This window comes from Lissotriton vulgaris, chromosome 11, assembly GCF_964263255.1.
Source record: "Lissotriton vulgaris chromosome 11, aLisVul1.2, whole genome shotgun sequence".
NCBI classification, from domain to species: Eukaryota; Metazoa; Chordata; class Amphibia; order Caudata; family Salamandridae; genus Lissotriton; species Lissotriton vulgaris.
Window position 1 is genome coordinate 159,942,773 of NC_141699.1, and position 17,316 is coordinate 159,960,088.

The 17,316-nt window shown below is 44.8% G+C and overlaps 1 protein-coding gene across 1 annotated transcript in view; it reads left to right on the forward strand.

Annotated features, from left to right (window-relative positions):
- Window positions 1-17,316, forward strand: part of LOC147679447 (ubiquitin-conjugating enzyme E2 G1-like) — a 71,516-nt gene that overhangs the window by 12,429 nt on the left and 41,771 nt on the right. Inside the window, exons 2-3 of the mRNA XM_086943015.1 lie at window positions 1,634-1,736; window positions 15,776-15,873. Coding sequence (XP_086799141.1) covers window positions 1,634-1,736; window positions 15,776-15,873 — 201 coding nt within the window. The remainder of the gene's footprint in view (window positions 1-1,633; window positions 1,737-15,775; window positions 15,874-17,316) is intronic.

A 17,316-nucleotide genomic window follows, 5' to 3' on the forward strand; every position in this document is an offset into this window, starting at 1 on the left:
CCGGTTTTGGGCTTCTGCTGGGACTTAGACCCTTATTGGGCTTCTTCGATCTACCTACTCGCCAGACCATTATCCAGACATCTATAATGTCCAGACTGGATTATGCATGCTCCCTGTATTTTGGGGCCAATAAGGCTGAGATCGTGCGATTACAACGGGCACAGAATGCAGCAGCCAGATCTTTGATTGGTCTGCGCAGGTCTTGCACAGTAGCAACCACCATCCACCGGTTACACTGGCTACCTGTGGCCAGGAGAATTGAATTTAAAGCCCTGTGCATCACCTTTAAAGCCCTCAAACTCAATACCCCTAGTATCTTGGCCTACATAGTCACTCCCTACGTGGCAACTCTGGTCACTTGGCCAACACCGGGTGCAGGTTCCAAGGTTTCGAAAGGTACGGGCAGGAGGCCGTTCTTTTCGTAATAAGGCAGCCCATCTTTGGAATTTGCTGCCCACTCGCATCCGGAGTTATACCAACTACCTGGCTTTCAGGAAGGACATAAAAACTCACCTCTTCCCCGCCAAGTAGCTTCTGCCTTTCACCTTGTGTTAGCTGTTTTGCTGTCAGCGCCGGGACGCCCCTTGGCTGGGGCAGCTGTTGCGCTATACAAATTGCAGTAACATAACATAACATTACCCAATCTACTAATATATTCCCCACTTGTACAAAAATGAAGGTAGGGTAGCATTCTGTTTGGAATGAAGTCTATTCATATTGACCCCAACTGTCTTTTGATTTCCTGAAAGACCTCCAAGCTGCGAGAGTAGTCTGTTAAGGAGGGGGAAGACCCAACTTGGGCTTTCCATCTAAACCTTCATCTCTCTATGGGGTAAGAGGACTGCAGAGAAAGAGAATGTGCCTATTACTATGTCATTAGGTAATGTGGCAAAGATGAAGGCATGGTACCATTAGCCTGCTGATGTAAGATTTGACAATCCGGTTGTCTGACCTTATTACAAGAGCTGTCCCCTGGATCCAGACAACATTGATCTTCATTAGAGCGAGTCCTACTGTTCCTTGTCACATTCCTGCACCCATCCAAACCACCCAGGTGAATTGGGGGTTTTAAAGGCTATGGGCAAGATGTGAAAAGTGGCAGTGCCTTTATTACATGGTTGCTTCATATAGGGTGGAGCTGTGCCTTAGTGATATGCTATCTGCTATTTGATATGTTTGTCCACAGAAGGTTAAATCTTATTTGTGAGGAATAGGATGAGAAACAGTGTGCGGGGGTGGGGTGGAATGCATTTCCTAAACTGTCGTGGTTTTCAGACCACAGGTTTAGAACCCCCAAATTAGACTAAGAAAGGCCTATTTCCTTCATAAACATGCACATGGCTTTCATCCCATTTGCGTTTTTGAATCTCTTCAACTAGCTTTCTTAATGTGACCATGTGCATATGTGGCAGGGAAACTGTTTCATGTTTGTCAAGACCTGCTGTTGGTCAGAGTGGCTAGGTACGTGCTGTGTAAATATCCGATAGCACATTCAATACATTGAGCACAGCAAAATTTGTGTACTTTCAAAATACCATTTATACAAGTTTCAAGACATTTAAACCATCGTGATATGTCACAGTGATGCTTTTTTTAGAGTAGCCTTACTCATTGTCTTTAATTTATTTTTCAGAACTGAACAAGAACCCTGTGCAGGGGTTTTCTGCTGGCCTCATCGACGACCATGACATTTACAAATGGGAGGTTGTTGTAATTGGACCACAGGATACTTTATTGTAAGTACCTTTTTACAATGCTTGCATCTAGACTACACCCAGACAATGTGGAGGTAAGGGAGAAGGGTAAAGTGTCCTCTACTGAAATGTCATGGAGTTGGTGTGGACTGACCATTCTCGTAAGTTTTGTGAGCATCTCCAGCGATGGAGGGGCTGTCCACTTCTAAAGGTGGCTCACTAATTATTTGCAAGGCCTTTGTAGCCATCTTTTTTTAAACATCTAGTTGTTCAAAAATGTACTGGTAGACCATGTGCCTTTGTATCCATCTTGATGATATTTTTAAAGTGAGTGAAGTTAGAAGGTAAAATTGTGGGTGGTGTGAGGGAGATGTACAAGGAAAGGACTATACAAAGGTTTCAAGAAAAAATGGTATGCAGTTCCTAATAGGGGAGGGTTGGAAAGAAGAGGTGACTCAAGGATTCCCTAACTGGACATTGTTCGTGTCGGTGAGAAAGGGGGTGGACTGGGGAGTCCTTCCTTTCGGAATAAGTGCCCTCACATACCCAGCCTGCTGGGTGTCATGCTTCATCATCGGGCATGCTTCTCGTCGGGTCGGCGCTGCAATACCCGACGGGCACCCTATGCAGGGGCTCTTTTGCAGAGATATTTTTATTTCTCGCCGTTTGGTGCAGTGGGTGTGAGGGGCCCTGATAGTGTAGGAGTGCAAAGGTGTAAATTAAAACGGGGATGGAAGAGTCGGGGAGATTAGACTTTAATAGTCCTGCCTTCCCCTTGGTTAAAAAGGAGTTAGCGACTCACTGCAATAATGCTGCAGGGTGTTGCGCACCTTGATACTATACTATTCCACCCTGCCTGTACCTCTTTGAGTCCCTACCTCCTCATCCTCGGTGCCTATTTGCTTGCAACCCTCCTTATCAGAACCTTTTTGTTTCCTTGTCTGCACCCACTGTGCTCCTCTACCCCTGAACTTCAGCTATTTTGGAACAGGAATCCCCTATTACTAGTGACATAGGCTGAAGCTATTCTTTCAATTCGCTTGAATTGCTGCTTCTGATGCTTGAGAAATTATATTTGAGTGCAATCACCAAGATAAATGTTTGTATCAGTGATGCTTAGCTTTGCTGTGCGAGTTCTTGGTGCTATTACATTCTGAAACAATATCTTTTAGATTCTGTTTGAAAAAAGTGACAATAGAAGGAGATTGAGTGATGTTTATCAGATCAATAGGCTTCGCATCTCATTCTTATATCCCCTGCCCCACTCTGGCATTAAAATGAAGTGGTGGCATTCCTTATTTCAATCCAATAAAACATTTTTGGCTCATCCCGATACATTCGGAAACATGGTTGGTATGGGATTAATAGATGAAAAAACAAGCACTTTCACACTATAAAAGAAAGCACACGTGCCTTGCCCTTGATTTACTAGAATCCCAAGGACTGGCCCAGGTTTTAATCACATAGTTGGTGCTAATAGCTTCATATGACATAAACACAATGATAAAAAGGCCATAAATATGTAGTGCTATATACATTTCACATGGCACGAGGATCCTTCCACCTTATTTCTGACTTTTTCCGTCGCATGATCTAGGAGGCACTGTACCTCCTTTTTTTAACGCGAGGAGTCCAAAGGTCCATTAGCATGACACTTGCTGCTGATGGGTAGTTTCAGTAGCTTTACGATGCAGATGTGGAATATTTTGCATTATATGGTGGCAGGAAAACTCTCCATATAATCTGCTTTTCAGAAAGGGTCATATATCTGTTATTTGCCCTTATTGACAAGATGCCCTTGATTAGGAATTGCAACCATATAATTTCAAAAAATTGGTATATAAGTAATTATATCGAACATGGCTGCAGAACCGATATTCCCCAGATTCTTGCCCATTGCTCATCTCCCCCTTTTCATAAACCCCAGAGCTATATGAAAATATCCACCTGCTATCATTTTATCTGTTCTGTGTTTGGGTGCGTCGAATACGACGCTTTTTGTTACCACTTGAGTTTCATGTGTAAACTGTATAAATTTTTTTTACAAAAGTTCCACTATTTCCATTAGTTGTTGGTATTCCTGCAGTTGGGAAAGTGAGCTATCATTAAACCTGCATTTTTTAAAAATCTATTTACTATTCAGTAAGGTGTTGCAAACCATGGTAAATTTTCTTTCTTCATGCCTGATCGAAATGGCAAATGGGTAATGAAAGACACGTATTGGGCACATTTCGTTTGGGAGCTGTGAGTAGAATGTTATCAGATGCTGAAGAATTTGTTCTGTACTAAAGAGTCCGGGAGAACAGAGATGGTATTTGTTGATTTGCATTCATAGGATGAAATTACAGTGAAATACTATTTGTCACTATAGTTTAGTGCTCTTCAGGGTAAAAAACCACACGCATTTACAATGCAATGGTCTCGGCATTATTAAAGGTAGAGCTATTGGCATTGTGTAGGAGAGTAGGGTCTGCTATCCTATGGTCACCCCAAATTTTTGCTTTTTGCTTCACTGGTTTATGACTTAATGTGGCTGTGGGCCTGCTAATCAGACCCACAGCCTGCTGTTCTCTCTCTAAATTAATGCCAATGCACTCTAGGTGCATTACGAATTGGATCTGGTTCACCCTATAGGCCCCTGTAACCGTGTACCCCAGGTACCCAGGGCATAGGTGTATCCACGGCCTACCAGGGGCTGCAGCATGTATTATGTCACCCCTGGCCTGGCCTCCATATTTGACAAAACTGGCTGATTTAATCAGCTGGGGTAAGTTGGTGTAATCGGCTCTTACTTAGGTATAGCATATCTATATCTGGACACTTGTTAACCTATAAGCCACTCCTATGGAAGGCCTCGACAATCTTGGAGGCAGAGTGCTTGGTTTCATGTGAGATGGTGCTCTGGCACGAGCTGAGCCTGTCTGCAGCTGTCGGGAACAACTCCCTTAGCTGTTCCGGGATATTGCCATACCATATGCTCTTAAGGGCATTATAATCCTCGCAGTTACTTGCTAACTTTGGTTTGGCTTTATCAAAACATGTCGAGTAAGGTGTCATACGAATTGGAATACTACCCCCTCGCCAATTCTGGCGATGGGGGTAGCATTCCACCCTTCTAGATGGACACGACATGTACATAACCTGAACCCCGGTTAAAGTTAACTCGAGCCTCAGCATCACAAAATGGATGCTGCCACCACAGACACAAGTCTGACCTCCTGCTGCTGGGAGTCCTTCCAGCGAGGGAGGCTTGGACAAAGGGTTTCCTGCCTTGTGAGGTGCTAGCACCACCCCAGACAGGATTTTGTGTATTAGGTAGGACAGGGCTGAATAGAATGAGACATGCCTGGGGCACGCAAGGTGTCACTGTGCATAAGCCAGTTCAAACCGGTGCTGGGGCTTTCCAGCCCCAGTCCTGGCGCGGAACTGGACAAAGGAAAGGGGGTGTAACCATCCCCCTTCCTGGTCCCACCCAGAGGAGGGACCTAGCAGGTGATCCGGCCCCTAGATTTGGAATAAGAGTAGGATCTGTGTCCCAAGACTTCAGATCATCCTGAACTCGACTTGAAACTAAGAAGAAAACTGGACTTCGACATTCTGCTGCACAGAAGACTGGAGAGCATCTCCCTTGTGGCCAAGGAGTGACCACCCTGTGAATACAGGCACCATCCAGCAACTCGACGTCTGCTTTGCCGCCGCCTCCCGCCCGAGCCCAGAACCCGACAAGACCTGGATTCCCAGACATCTGAGCCCGATCCACAGTCCCTGAAAAGAAGAGACCCGTGGAGGCACCGAGAGACGTGGGACCGGCCATCTTGGAAGATTCTCGAGAAGCTGACTGCGCAGCACCCGAGGCACCCTCAACGCTGTGCTTTGGGGTTTGAGAAGCCCCACCACCGAGCAGCATCTGCACCGAAGATCAGCCCCCCAGCATCTCCACGATCTGCGTTAGGCCCTTTTGCATTTTGCCACTCGACGCGTCATCCCGGTTACTGGCCCGTTGGCTAGTGGCCATCTTGGCGACGAAATCCGAAATCCACACCGCTGGTCTGGTTGCTCCAGACTGGCCCTCGCTCCTGTAAAAAGGAGCAGCCCCTCTGACCTTGCTGGTTCGAGTGAGAAGCTTGCATAGTTTCCTGCGTGGCTTGCATTAGCCAAGGCCTGTTTGCTCCAATCAAGAAGCCGACACCGCCATCAGCTAGAGCCTTCGTGGGACAGCTCGTGATCGACTCCTGGACGTCCTCGATCCCTTCGTGTCCACGTGGTTGCAGAGACAATCTTCACTTCTTCGCCTGTTTGCACCCGACATCGCCTGGTTCCACGGTAGTCACTGGCTAGTGGCTTTGAACATTGTCCCCTCTGCTTTCAGGTCTTCACCTCTTCAGATCCACCCTTGGATCCACCGGAACTCTCCTCGACGACCTGCCTTCAGCATCTTCATCTACAGGCTCCATAGACCAGCTCGACGAAACCCGACACACTTTGAGACATATGCACCCGCTTCCTGTGGGTGAGATAACCCTGGCACTCCGGTGCTCCTGAGTAGCAATACACCTTCAGTGTCTATGTTCCAAGTTGCTAGGTTCTAGGTCATCTGGAAGGTTCCTTTTTCAGTAACTTTGTACTTTTTACGCGCCATTGACTTTGCATTGGAGCATGCGTGTGCTTTAAGCGCTGCACCCGAGTCCCGCGGGCCTTTCCCGACGTAATCACTGCTAGTCCCGAATAGCTCCAGCGATTCCTAAGGCCCTAGGCCTACTTCCTTTTCGATTAGTGATACTTGTACCACTATTTTAGTATATGGTTTAAGTGTTTTGTTTTAACGCATTTGCTTCTGTGCTCATAAAGAGTATAGGGGATACTTGTAGTAAACAAATATATATTTTCAATATATATCTGTGTGGTGTCCTTTCATTTGGTATTCAAGGGGATTTTATATGGTAAAACAGATTGCTTCACATGCCTTTACAGAGTTTAGCCTAAGACTGCTTTGTCCACGCTACCTCTAGGATAGCTGGTCTATAAGGTTGACTTACAACCAATCATCATAAGGGTTGCTTGGCATGGTACAAGGTGATCACTAGAACTAGGGAGCATCATATACCAGGCCAACTTCTCACACATTGCTCATGACATATATTTTTTTTAAATCCTAAATAAATGGCATTGTCATTTACAATGCCAATAGCTTAATCGCTCGCAAATGCATGACCTATTGCATTTACACCCACAGAGCCACACACACAAAGCCACCGCCACACACACACACAGAGCCACACACACACACACACACACACACAGACACACACACACACAGAGCCACACACACACACACAGAGACACAAACACACACAGACCAATCCACGCACACACACAGACAGAGCCACGCATGCACACACACACAGACAGAGCCACGCATGCACACACACACGGACAGACAGTGCCACGCACACACACACACAGAGCCACGCACACACACACACAGAGCCACACACACAGACAGAGCCACGCACACACACAGACAGCCACACACACACAGACAGAGCCACACACAGACAGAGCCACACACACACAGAGCCACACAGACAGAGCCAGGCACACACACAGAGCCACGCACACACACAGACCTACTTCCTTTTCGATTAGTGATACTTGTACCACTATTTTAGTACATGGTTTAAGTGGCCCCTAGGGCCTATCAATATTGTGCAACTTTTGTATATTTAAACAGTGTTTTGTTTTAATGCATTTGCTTCTGTGCTCATAAAGAGTATAGGGGATACTTGTAGTAAATAAATATATATATATATATAATATATATTTTCAATATATATCTGTGTGGTGTCCTTTCATTTGGTATTCAAGGGGATTTTATATGGTAAAACAGCTTGCTTCACATGCCTTTACAGAGTTTAGCCTAAGACTGCTTTGTCCACGCTACCTCTAGGATAGCTAGTCTATAAGGTTGACTTACAACCAATCATCATAAGGGTTGCTTGGCATGGTACAAGGTGATCACTAGAACTAGTGAGCATCATATACCAGGCCAACTTCTCACACATTGCTCATGACATTATTATTTTTTTTAATCCTAAATAAATGGCATTGTCATTTACAATGCCAATAGCTTAATCGCTTGCAAATGCAAGACCTATTGCATTTACACCCACAGAGCCACACACACAAAGCCACCCACACACACACACACACACACACACACATACACAGAGCCACACACACACACACAGAGCCACACACACACAGAGCCACACACACACACAGACAGAGACACAAACACACACAGACCGATCCACGCACACACACAGACAGAGCCACGCACACACACACACACACACAGAGCCCCGCACACACACACATGGACAGACAGTGCCACACAGAGCCAAGCGCACACACAGACAGAGCCATACACACACAGACAGAGCCACACACAGACAGAGCCACACACACACACACACACAGACACAGAGCCACACACACACACAGACAGAGCCACGCACACACACAGAGCCACGCACACACACAGACAGGGCCACGAATAACTGAGCCAGTCTAGCTTTTCCCATTCAATTCAGTCAGTTGTAGGTGTCCTTTAGCTGTCCATGCTACAAGTATCAGAATGCAAAGCCTGGTTATCGCTGACAAGGGTCTAGCAAACTTGGGAACTCAGTTGGGTCCTCGACTAACATAGAAAGCAGAGGGGGACCCTTCAAGCATCTACAACAAGTAGCCATACGTGAGATGCCCTTCTGTCCTGACGGAATCCAGCTGCCCATCCTCCCAAAGCTGGGGCCCGGTTAGGAACGCTGGCTAGCCTCAGTCATCCTTCCCGCCCCACTTCCATCGTTATGCGACAGACAAACATCCGCACTGCCATATTCCAGCCTTAAATGGAAGGATCCCTCGCTGGCGACGTGGATTTCCTGTTCCCTTGGAACGCAGATCACACAATGGATCCGTGAAGTATCTCTTCCCCACAGTATAAAACAGAAACAAAATAAACCCTGCCCGTTATTTTGCACACTGCTACAAAGCATCTATTATGCTATCCCTGATCACACAGCTGTGATAACTGCAGGGCAAGGCCAAACAAATGTATCCCTTGAAAGGCAGCGCGGCCCCGCCGCCCTTACTTACCGTCCTGCGCTAGACTGTAGCTCAGCTCTATCAGCGTCTCGTGCTCCTTCTGGCCAAAGAGGCTCATGGTGGCTGCCGGGTGCGGAGCGAAGCCTTGCGGAGAGGCGCTGGGGGGCTTCACAGCACCCCCGGTTCCATGCGAGGGCTCGATTGAGGGTAGAAGAGAATCCCCCGCTCCTCCACAGCCCCTGTTCTATATGTGACTGTGTGACAGCCTCAGGCGGCTGCCTCCCTTAAAGACATCAGCAAAACACACTAGGGTCTTGACTCATTACTCAGCAAGGCTAAGCCAAACTAAACTATAAAGCAACACAAACGCCACTGCTGGAGCTATTTGACCAAGAGGCTTAACACAAATGAATGTTTAGAATGAAGCATAAACATCCTGCATATTTAGCAATTGGGAATTTTTTATTATTCCTTATTCGAAATTTTTCTTTTTTTATATATAACACAATATTTTCAGTGCATGGGAGAGAAAAACATATATTATGTACAATGTGCAATTATGACATATAGGAAATTGTTTACACGCTCACTACATACATGGCCTTCCATTCGTACAAAAACATTCATACACGAAGAGACATGAAGTGGTAACAATACAACAAACAAAACAATTTTTCAAAGAAACTTTTCAGAAGAAAACCGCGTATCGGTCGTAAATCAATGGGGGACAAATCCTAGGATTTTTGAATTTTCAAAAAGTCTTTTTAGCTTGATCTCGGAGCGGAAGTCCGCTTCACATCTAGTTGAAAAACAGTCCTATTCTAGCATGAAAGTTCTTTTTGACCAGATACGGGAAAAGGTCAGGTCGACGCGTTTCGAACCCTTATGGTTATGATGGGTTCTCCTCAGGACCTAGGCTGGTTCTGTGGGGATAATGAAAAAATAGGCTACTTAGTATAGCGAAGTCTAAAAGGAAGAGAGACGCTCACACCGAGCTCAGCCACTGCCTACCTTCAGCCGAAGAATCAGAAGAGTAAACATGCTTCAAATGTAGAAGTGCCAAAACAGAAGGTTCACCGTGAGGTGTGTTCACGGGCTGTGAATAGAAGAAAGAATGAAAATAAATGTAAAAATAAAATAAAATAAACGCGCTTTGAATGCAACCCTACAGTGCACTGCTCTAAGTTGGAGTGTATCCTAGCGGTCGGAGGATTACCTTCACTGGCAGCGGCTGCCGGCTAGGCGTTTATCTCAAGCTGCTCATGAGTCGCGGTGCGAGGACAATTCTTCGCGTATTAGCCGCTGAAAACGGAGGGGCAAAAGGTTAAATGATGCTCTTGGTGTTCCCCAGCGTAGCGCTTCTCATGTGTCAGACATACCAGTCAGAAAATGAGTCCTTCCTCCCTGGGAGCGTTCTTGCGGAATGAATCACGATCGCAAAGCAGTCAGGATTGCTACTTCCTGGTTTAAGTACTCCTAGAGGTTTCTGGGACTTGTAGTTCACCTCTAACGGACCGGGCAGCGGTGGTTCAAGTCAGTAATGTTCTGGAGTGAACTGCTCGAGTTAGGTGTTATATTTATAGATCTCTGACATTTCATTTAGCCCTCGTACAGCAGTGTTAAATTTCATGATTAATAATGCCTCACGCTGGGCCAGTTTCGCATCAAGGTCGCCTCCCCTTGGATCTTTTTCGATTTTGGACAATACTGTCCATTTCAGGTCGGTCTGTTTGTGTTTCATGTTTGCCCAATGATTGACTAAAGGGGCATTTTCGACTCCTCTTTTTAATCGGGATTTGTGTTGAGTAATCCTACTCCTCACTGCTTGTGTAGTCTTACCGATATAGACCAAAGGGCACGGGCAGATGATTGCGTAGATCACATTTTTGGTTTTACAATTAGTAAATGAGTCATGTTTCCAATGGATATTTTCAAATGTGAACAAGGAGTCCTCGATGGTTTCACTGCAACATGTGCATGTGCCACATTTGTGGTGACCTTTGGTGGGAGGCAATCCAAAAAGGCTTTGAATAGTGGGGGCTTTGACTGACGGGAGAGCCGCTCTTACGATGTGGTTCGCCACACTTTTCTCTTTTTTGAAGGCAAAGAGTGGGGGGGCTGATAGATCTTCATGAAGATTTTTTAGTAGATGCCAGTTGGACATTATCAATTTTTTGTACTGATTCGCTGCTGGGCAAAAGGTGGTAACACATACCATCCTCTGGAGGTTTTGTTTGGCTTTTTTTATTAGTAAAGTCTCTCTTGGGGTCCACCAAGCTCGTTTCAGGGAGTTTTTGAGTAATTTCTTAGGGTAGCCTCGTTGTATGAGGCGGTCTTTTAGCTGTTCAGCATGCTTGAGGTATTCCTCTTTGGTAGAGCAGTTCCGACGTACTCTAAGGAACTGTCCATAGGGTAGGTTTTCTTTAAGGTTGCGTGGATGGTTACTGCTGAAATGCAATGCTTTATTTCTATCCGATGGTTTGCGAAATAAAGTGGTGGTCAGACCTGGTGTTTGTGATTGGACTTCCACATCGAGGAATATAATGGAGTTCCTTGATGCGGTCGCAGAAAATTGAATGTCGACAGTTCTAGAGTTGAGCCATTCAACAAATTGGTTTAATTCTTCTTGATTTCCTGTCTAAATTAAAAACAAGTCGTCAATGTAACGCATGTAGTTGGAAATGCAGTGGCCATATGGGTTATTGTTGTATATGAACTTGTCCTCGAAAAGACCCATAAACATTATGGCCAGCTCTGGAGCAAAGGGGCAGCCCATTGCCACCCCCTTAACTTGGTAGAAGAACTCTGAATCAAACGTAAAAAAGTTCTTCTGCAATGTCAAGCGAGCTAGGTCCAAGATGAAATCAGTTGGAACTCTAACAGGTCTTTCCCGATTCTCCAAAAAGACGGTTAGGGTTTCCAATGCTTGTTCTTGCGGAATTTGAGTGTATAAAGACACTACGTCTAGTGTGACCAATAGTTGGTTCTCACTGTTAAAGGTGGTTGAAGCTATGCGATTGAGAAATGCAGTAGTGTCTTGCAAGTGAGCTGGAATGGTTTGAATGAACGGTTTCAGAAAGAAATCTATATACTTCGCCACTGGTTCAAAGAGTGATTCGCAACCAGATATTATTGGGCGACCTGGCCATAATGTTTATGGGTCTTTTCGAGGACAAGTTCATATACAACAATAACCCATATGGCCACTGCATTTCCAACTACATGCGTTACATCGACGACTTGTTTTTAATTTGGACAGGAAATCAAGAAGAATTAAACCAATTTGTTGAATGGCTCAACTCTAGAACTGTCGACATTCAATTTTCTGCGACCGCATCAAGGAACTCCATTATATTCCTCGATGTGGAAGTCCAATCACAAACACCAGGTCTGACCACCACTTTATTTCGCAAACCATCGGATAGAAATAAAGCATTGCATTTCAGCAGTAACCATCCACGCAACCTTAAAGAAAACCTACCCTATGGACAGTTCCTTAGAGTACGTCGGAACTGCTCTACCAAAGAGGAATACCTCAAGCATGCTGAACAGCTAAAAGACCGCCTCATACAACGAGGCTACCCTAAGAAATTACTCAAAAACTCCCTGAAACGAGCTTGGTGGACCCCAAGAGAGACTTTACTAATAAAAAAAGCCAAACAAAACCTCCAGAGGATGGTATGTGTTACCACCTTTTGCCCAGCAGCGAATCAGTACAAAAAATTGATAATGTCCAACTGGCATCTACTAAAAAATCTTCATGAAGATCTATCAGCCCCCCCACTCTTTGCCTTCAAAAAAGAGAAAAGTGTGGCGAACCACATCGTAAGAGCGGCTCTCCCGTCAGTCAAAGCCCCCACTATTCAAAGCCTTTTTGGATTGCCTCCCACCAAAGGTCACCACAAATGTGGCACATGCACATGTTGCAGTGAAACCATCGAGGACTTCTTGTTCACATTTGAAAATATCCATTGGAAACATGACTCATTTACTAATTGTAAAACCAAAAATGTGATCTACGCAATCATCTGCCCGTGCCCTTTGGTCTATATCGGTAAGACTACACAAGCAGTGAGGAGTAGGATTACTCAACACAAATCCCGATTAAAAAGAGGAGTCGAAAATGCCCCTTTAGTCAATCATTGGGCAAACATGAAACACAAACAGACCGACCTGAAATGGACAGTATTGTCCAAAATCGAAAAAGATCCAAGGGGAGGCGACCTTGATGCGAAACTGGCCCAGCGTGAGGCATTATTAATCATGAAATTTAACACTGCTGTACGAGGGCTAAATGAAATGTCAGAGATCTATAAATATAACACCTAACTCGAGCAGTTCACTCCAGAACATTACTGACTTGAACCACCGCTGCCCGGTCCGTTAGAGGTGAACTACAAGTCCCAGAAACCTCTAGGAGTACTTAAACCAGGAAGTAGCAATCCTGACTGCTTTGCGATCGTGATTCATTCCGCAAGAACGCTCCCAGGGAGGAAGGACTCATTTTCTGACTGGTATGTCTGACACATGAGAAGCGCTACGCTGGGGAACACCAAGAGCATCATTTAACCTTTTGCCCCTCCGTTTTCAGCGGCTAATACGCGAAGAATTGTCCTCGCACCGCGACTCATGAGCAGCTTGAGATAAACGCCTAGCCGGCAGCCGCTGCCAGTGAAGGTAATCCTCCGACCGCTAGGATACACTCCAACTTAGAGCAGTGCACTGTAGGGTTGCATTCAAAGCGCGTTTATTTTATTTTATTTTTACATTTATTTTCATTCTTTCTTCTATTCACAGCCCGTGAACACACCTCACGGTGAACCTTCTGTTTTGGCACTTCTACATTTGAAGCATGTTTACTCTTCTGATTCTTCGGCTGAAGGTAGGCAGTGGCTGAGCTCTGTGTGAGCGTCTCTCTTCCTTTTAGACTTCGCTATACTAAGTAGCCTATTTTTTCATTATCCCCACAGAACCAGCCTAGGTCCTGAGGAGAACCCATCATAACCATAAGGGTTCGAAACGCGTCGACCTGACCTTTTCCCGTATCTGGTCAAAAAGAACTTTCATGCTAGAATAGGACTGTTTTTCAACTAGATGTGAAGCGGACTTCCGCTCCGAGATCAAGCTAAAAAGACTTTTTGAAAATTCAAAAATCCTAGGATTTGTCCCCCATTGATTTACGACCGATACGCGGTTTTCTTCTGAAAAGTTTCTTTGAAAAATTGTTTTGTTTGTTGTATTGTTACCACTTCATGTCTCTTCGTGTATGAATGTTTTTGTACGAATGGAAGGCCATGTATGTAGTGAGCGTGTAAACAATTTCCTATATGTCATAATTGCACATTGTACATAATATATGTTTTTCTCTCCCATGCACTGAAAATATTGTGTTATATATAAAAAAAGAAAAATTTCGAATAAGGAATAATAAAAAATTTCCAATTGCTAAATATGCAGGATGTTTATGCTTCATTCTAAACATTCATTTGTGTTAAGCCTCTTGGTCAAATAGCTCCAGCAGTGGCGTTTGTGTTGCTTTATAATCCCTTAAAGACATGGCAGACCTGGATCCGGTTACTTTCTGTCGGCTGAACCCGGTGCGCCTTAAAGGGGCACTTTGCTAGCCTGTGCTTCGAAAGAAGCGTGCATGAGGAACAGGGTCTCTCTGGAGGCTGGGATGGTAAACAGAGCCGGGGAGGGGTTATGCCGAGCCTTTGAGTCATTCAGTGCGTGTCACACAGAAAGGAGAAGGGCAAACTTCACTCGCAGAGGCTGCACAGTTACAGTAACAGGCTGGGAACTTACGGGAAAGCAATATTTGCAGGAACCATACATGTATTTTTAGAATTAATGATCAGAGCTAGTATTGTTTGTTTAGTACGGACAGATTCTCATTTGGGGAGGGAGGAAGGAAGGGGGGAACCACCAGAGGGAAAGAAGAGGTGGGAAGAGACGGGGCAGGAGGATGACACCAGGGGAGGGATCGTGAAAGAGCCCTGTACTTTTCAGACTGGGGGGGCGTGTTTTTTAGGTTTGAGTGACGGATGACGTCACAGATAGAAAGAACCTAAAAAACATGCCTCCGAATCTGGAAAAGACAGGGCTTAAAGGGAGTGATGCCCCTCTCCTCCAATGGCTGGCCAGCATTTACGAGGCCAGCCAATGGAGAAGAGGGGCGGGTTCAAGCCCCCTAACTAAGAAACATAAAATCTCGGAGCTCTGCCCACACTGCTACGCAGTGCAACACAGTCCTCGACCTAAAAAAGCACCCATCTGGTCATGGATGCTGTGCTCTGATTGAAGCGTATTGTACAGGGCCACAAAGACCTGGTTCTCTAACGCCTCTCCTCTGCTCAGAAGCTGCTTACCATGAATGAAATGGACACTTTTCTAACATAGCCTTACATTCCATATATAGCCATCATTTAAAATAACCAACTAAATACAAACCATCTGGTTTGTATCAAAATGAAAGAACTGCTTGTAATAGAAACTTATACATTTCGACTTCAGCCGTCTCTAGGAAAGCTCAACAGATACTTTTGTTGGTGGCATTTACAGATTTACACAATACCTGTTGTCAAATGAAAATCCCAACAGATTTAGGTCTTCATAATGCACTTTTTCGGAAATCTATTGACCAAAAGCTGAATATTCTTATGATTTCCACAATAAATCTCAATAAGAGCCTAATAATCGAAGTCCACTTTATTTCGCCTACTGGGTTAATTTTTGGAGTGAACCCCTCCCTGGCCGCCTTTTTTATTTTTTTAGTGGCTAATAATATTTTTTTGCAGCTTCCCTTGTTGACAGCTTATCTTCTCTTGTGGCATTGCTTATCTCCTCTTGTGGCATTGCTTAATGAAGATGTACACTTTCTATGAATATTTAGTGTAAATTGTATCCAGTAACCAATATAAACCTATTCTGTAGACCATTAAATTGACATGTTTATCATCTTTAACTTGGTGTTTCAGCGAGGGTGGATTCTTTAAAGTGCATCTGACATTTCCTCACGATTATCCTTTGAGACCGCCAAAGATGAAGTTCATTACCGAAATCTGGCATCCTAATGGTAAGTTAACTTTTCAGAAGTAGGCGGCGTCAATTCAAACATATCTGTACTTGAGCAGATGGACGAGTATTTAACTCTTGACAATAACTTCAGCTGTGGTACATGGAGGGTGTTTTGATAGATTAATATATTTTTGTGAAGGGTTAAGTCTTTGGATAGTGATGCACTCGGACCTCCCAGTTCTCGAAGAAAAAACGGCCTTAACATGGTCCCTGCTGTGAAAATGTTACATTTTGCATCCTTTTAACATAATATATACTAGTGTATCCGAATCGGCATGTACCAAGATGTTGCACTGGAGAATGTTTTTCAATCATTTGGGAAGATTTGCAGTGCAAATGGGAGGGAGCTATTTCAATGTAAGCAGGCTACAAAGTATGGTAGCAGACACCTTTCATACTGTAGGTGAAAGGCTGTGCTCTCAGTGAAAGTGCAGCAGGGCGTTAGCTTTCCATTACTAATATTGGCAGGTAGATGGGTATACTGTCTTGCATCAGCCTATTCCAAGTGGTTCTGTTATATTATTATTATTATTCAAGAGTTTTATATAGCGCTGGCTAGACCCGGAGGTATCAGAGCGCTTTACATGAGGTTCCACAAAAATTACAATTACAAATCGGTTTCAATTTACATCAGTTGCTAGACAATTGCAAGAGACATAGAAGACAAGATAATTGAAGTGTAGAGGGGAGGGGGGGGGGGGTAAAGGGATAGGCGGGAGATACGGCAGAGAGTCGAAAGGAAAGTCTGTCCAAAGTCCCCCTGGGTATGTGACGGTCGAGGGGGAAGTCCCAAAACCCATCTCCTCTATAGCTATAAGGTAGCTCCACCATGCATTGGCCAAATAGCTCTGTCTCAATGGGAAAAGCAATTAAAGGAACATGGAGGGCAAGCGTTGGTTCCCTGAGGTAGAGAACAAGAGATGCAGATCCTCCCATTTGGCCCACAGGCCTCTCCGCTCCCTACAGTCCTCTTCCTGGACTAGGAAGCCCAGGGACCAAGATTAAGTATCCTGGGGATCCCGACAGGAGTAATAATCCGAATGGCCTTGGTGATGTCTGGATGCTGTCCTGCTGTTCTGTCCACTGCTGTTCCTTTCTATGGTGGTAGCCCCTATTTGCTTTGTTAATGCAAGGGTGTTTACACGCCACAGAGAATAGCGAAGTCAGTAGGGGTGACAAGCCATTTCCAAAATTTAGAAGGCATTGAAATATTGTTTTCTAAACTTTTGAGATTGTTGTTGAGTTGCCTGATGTAGCATTCGTGGTGTAGTCACACAATGCCATGGCTGTCCTGAAAGTATACAACACAAGACTGTATTAGTCTCTAAAATGAGAAAGCCAGGGCAGATTGAGATAGGATATGGCAGCTTCTTACTTGGATAGAGTTTACTATCACCAAATGCTCCCCTCCCTCACTCTTCCTTCCCCACTATCCCTCTTC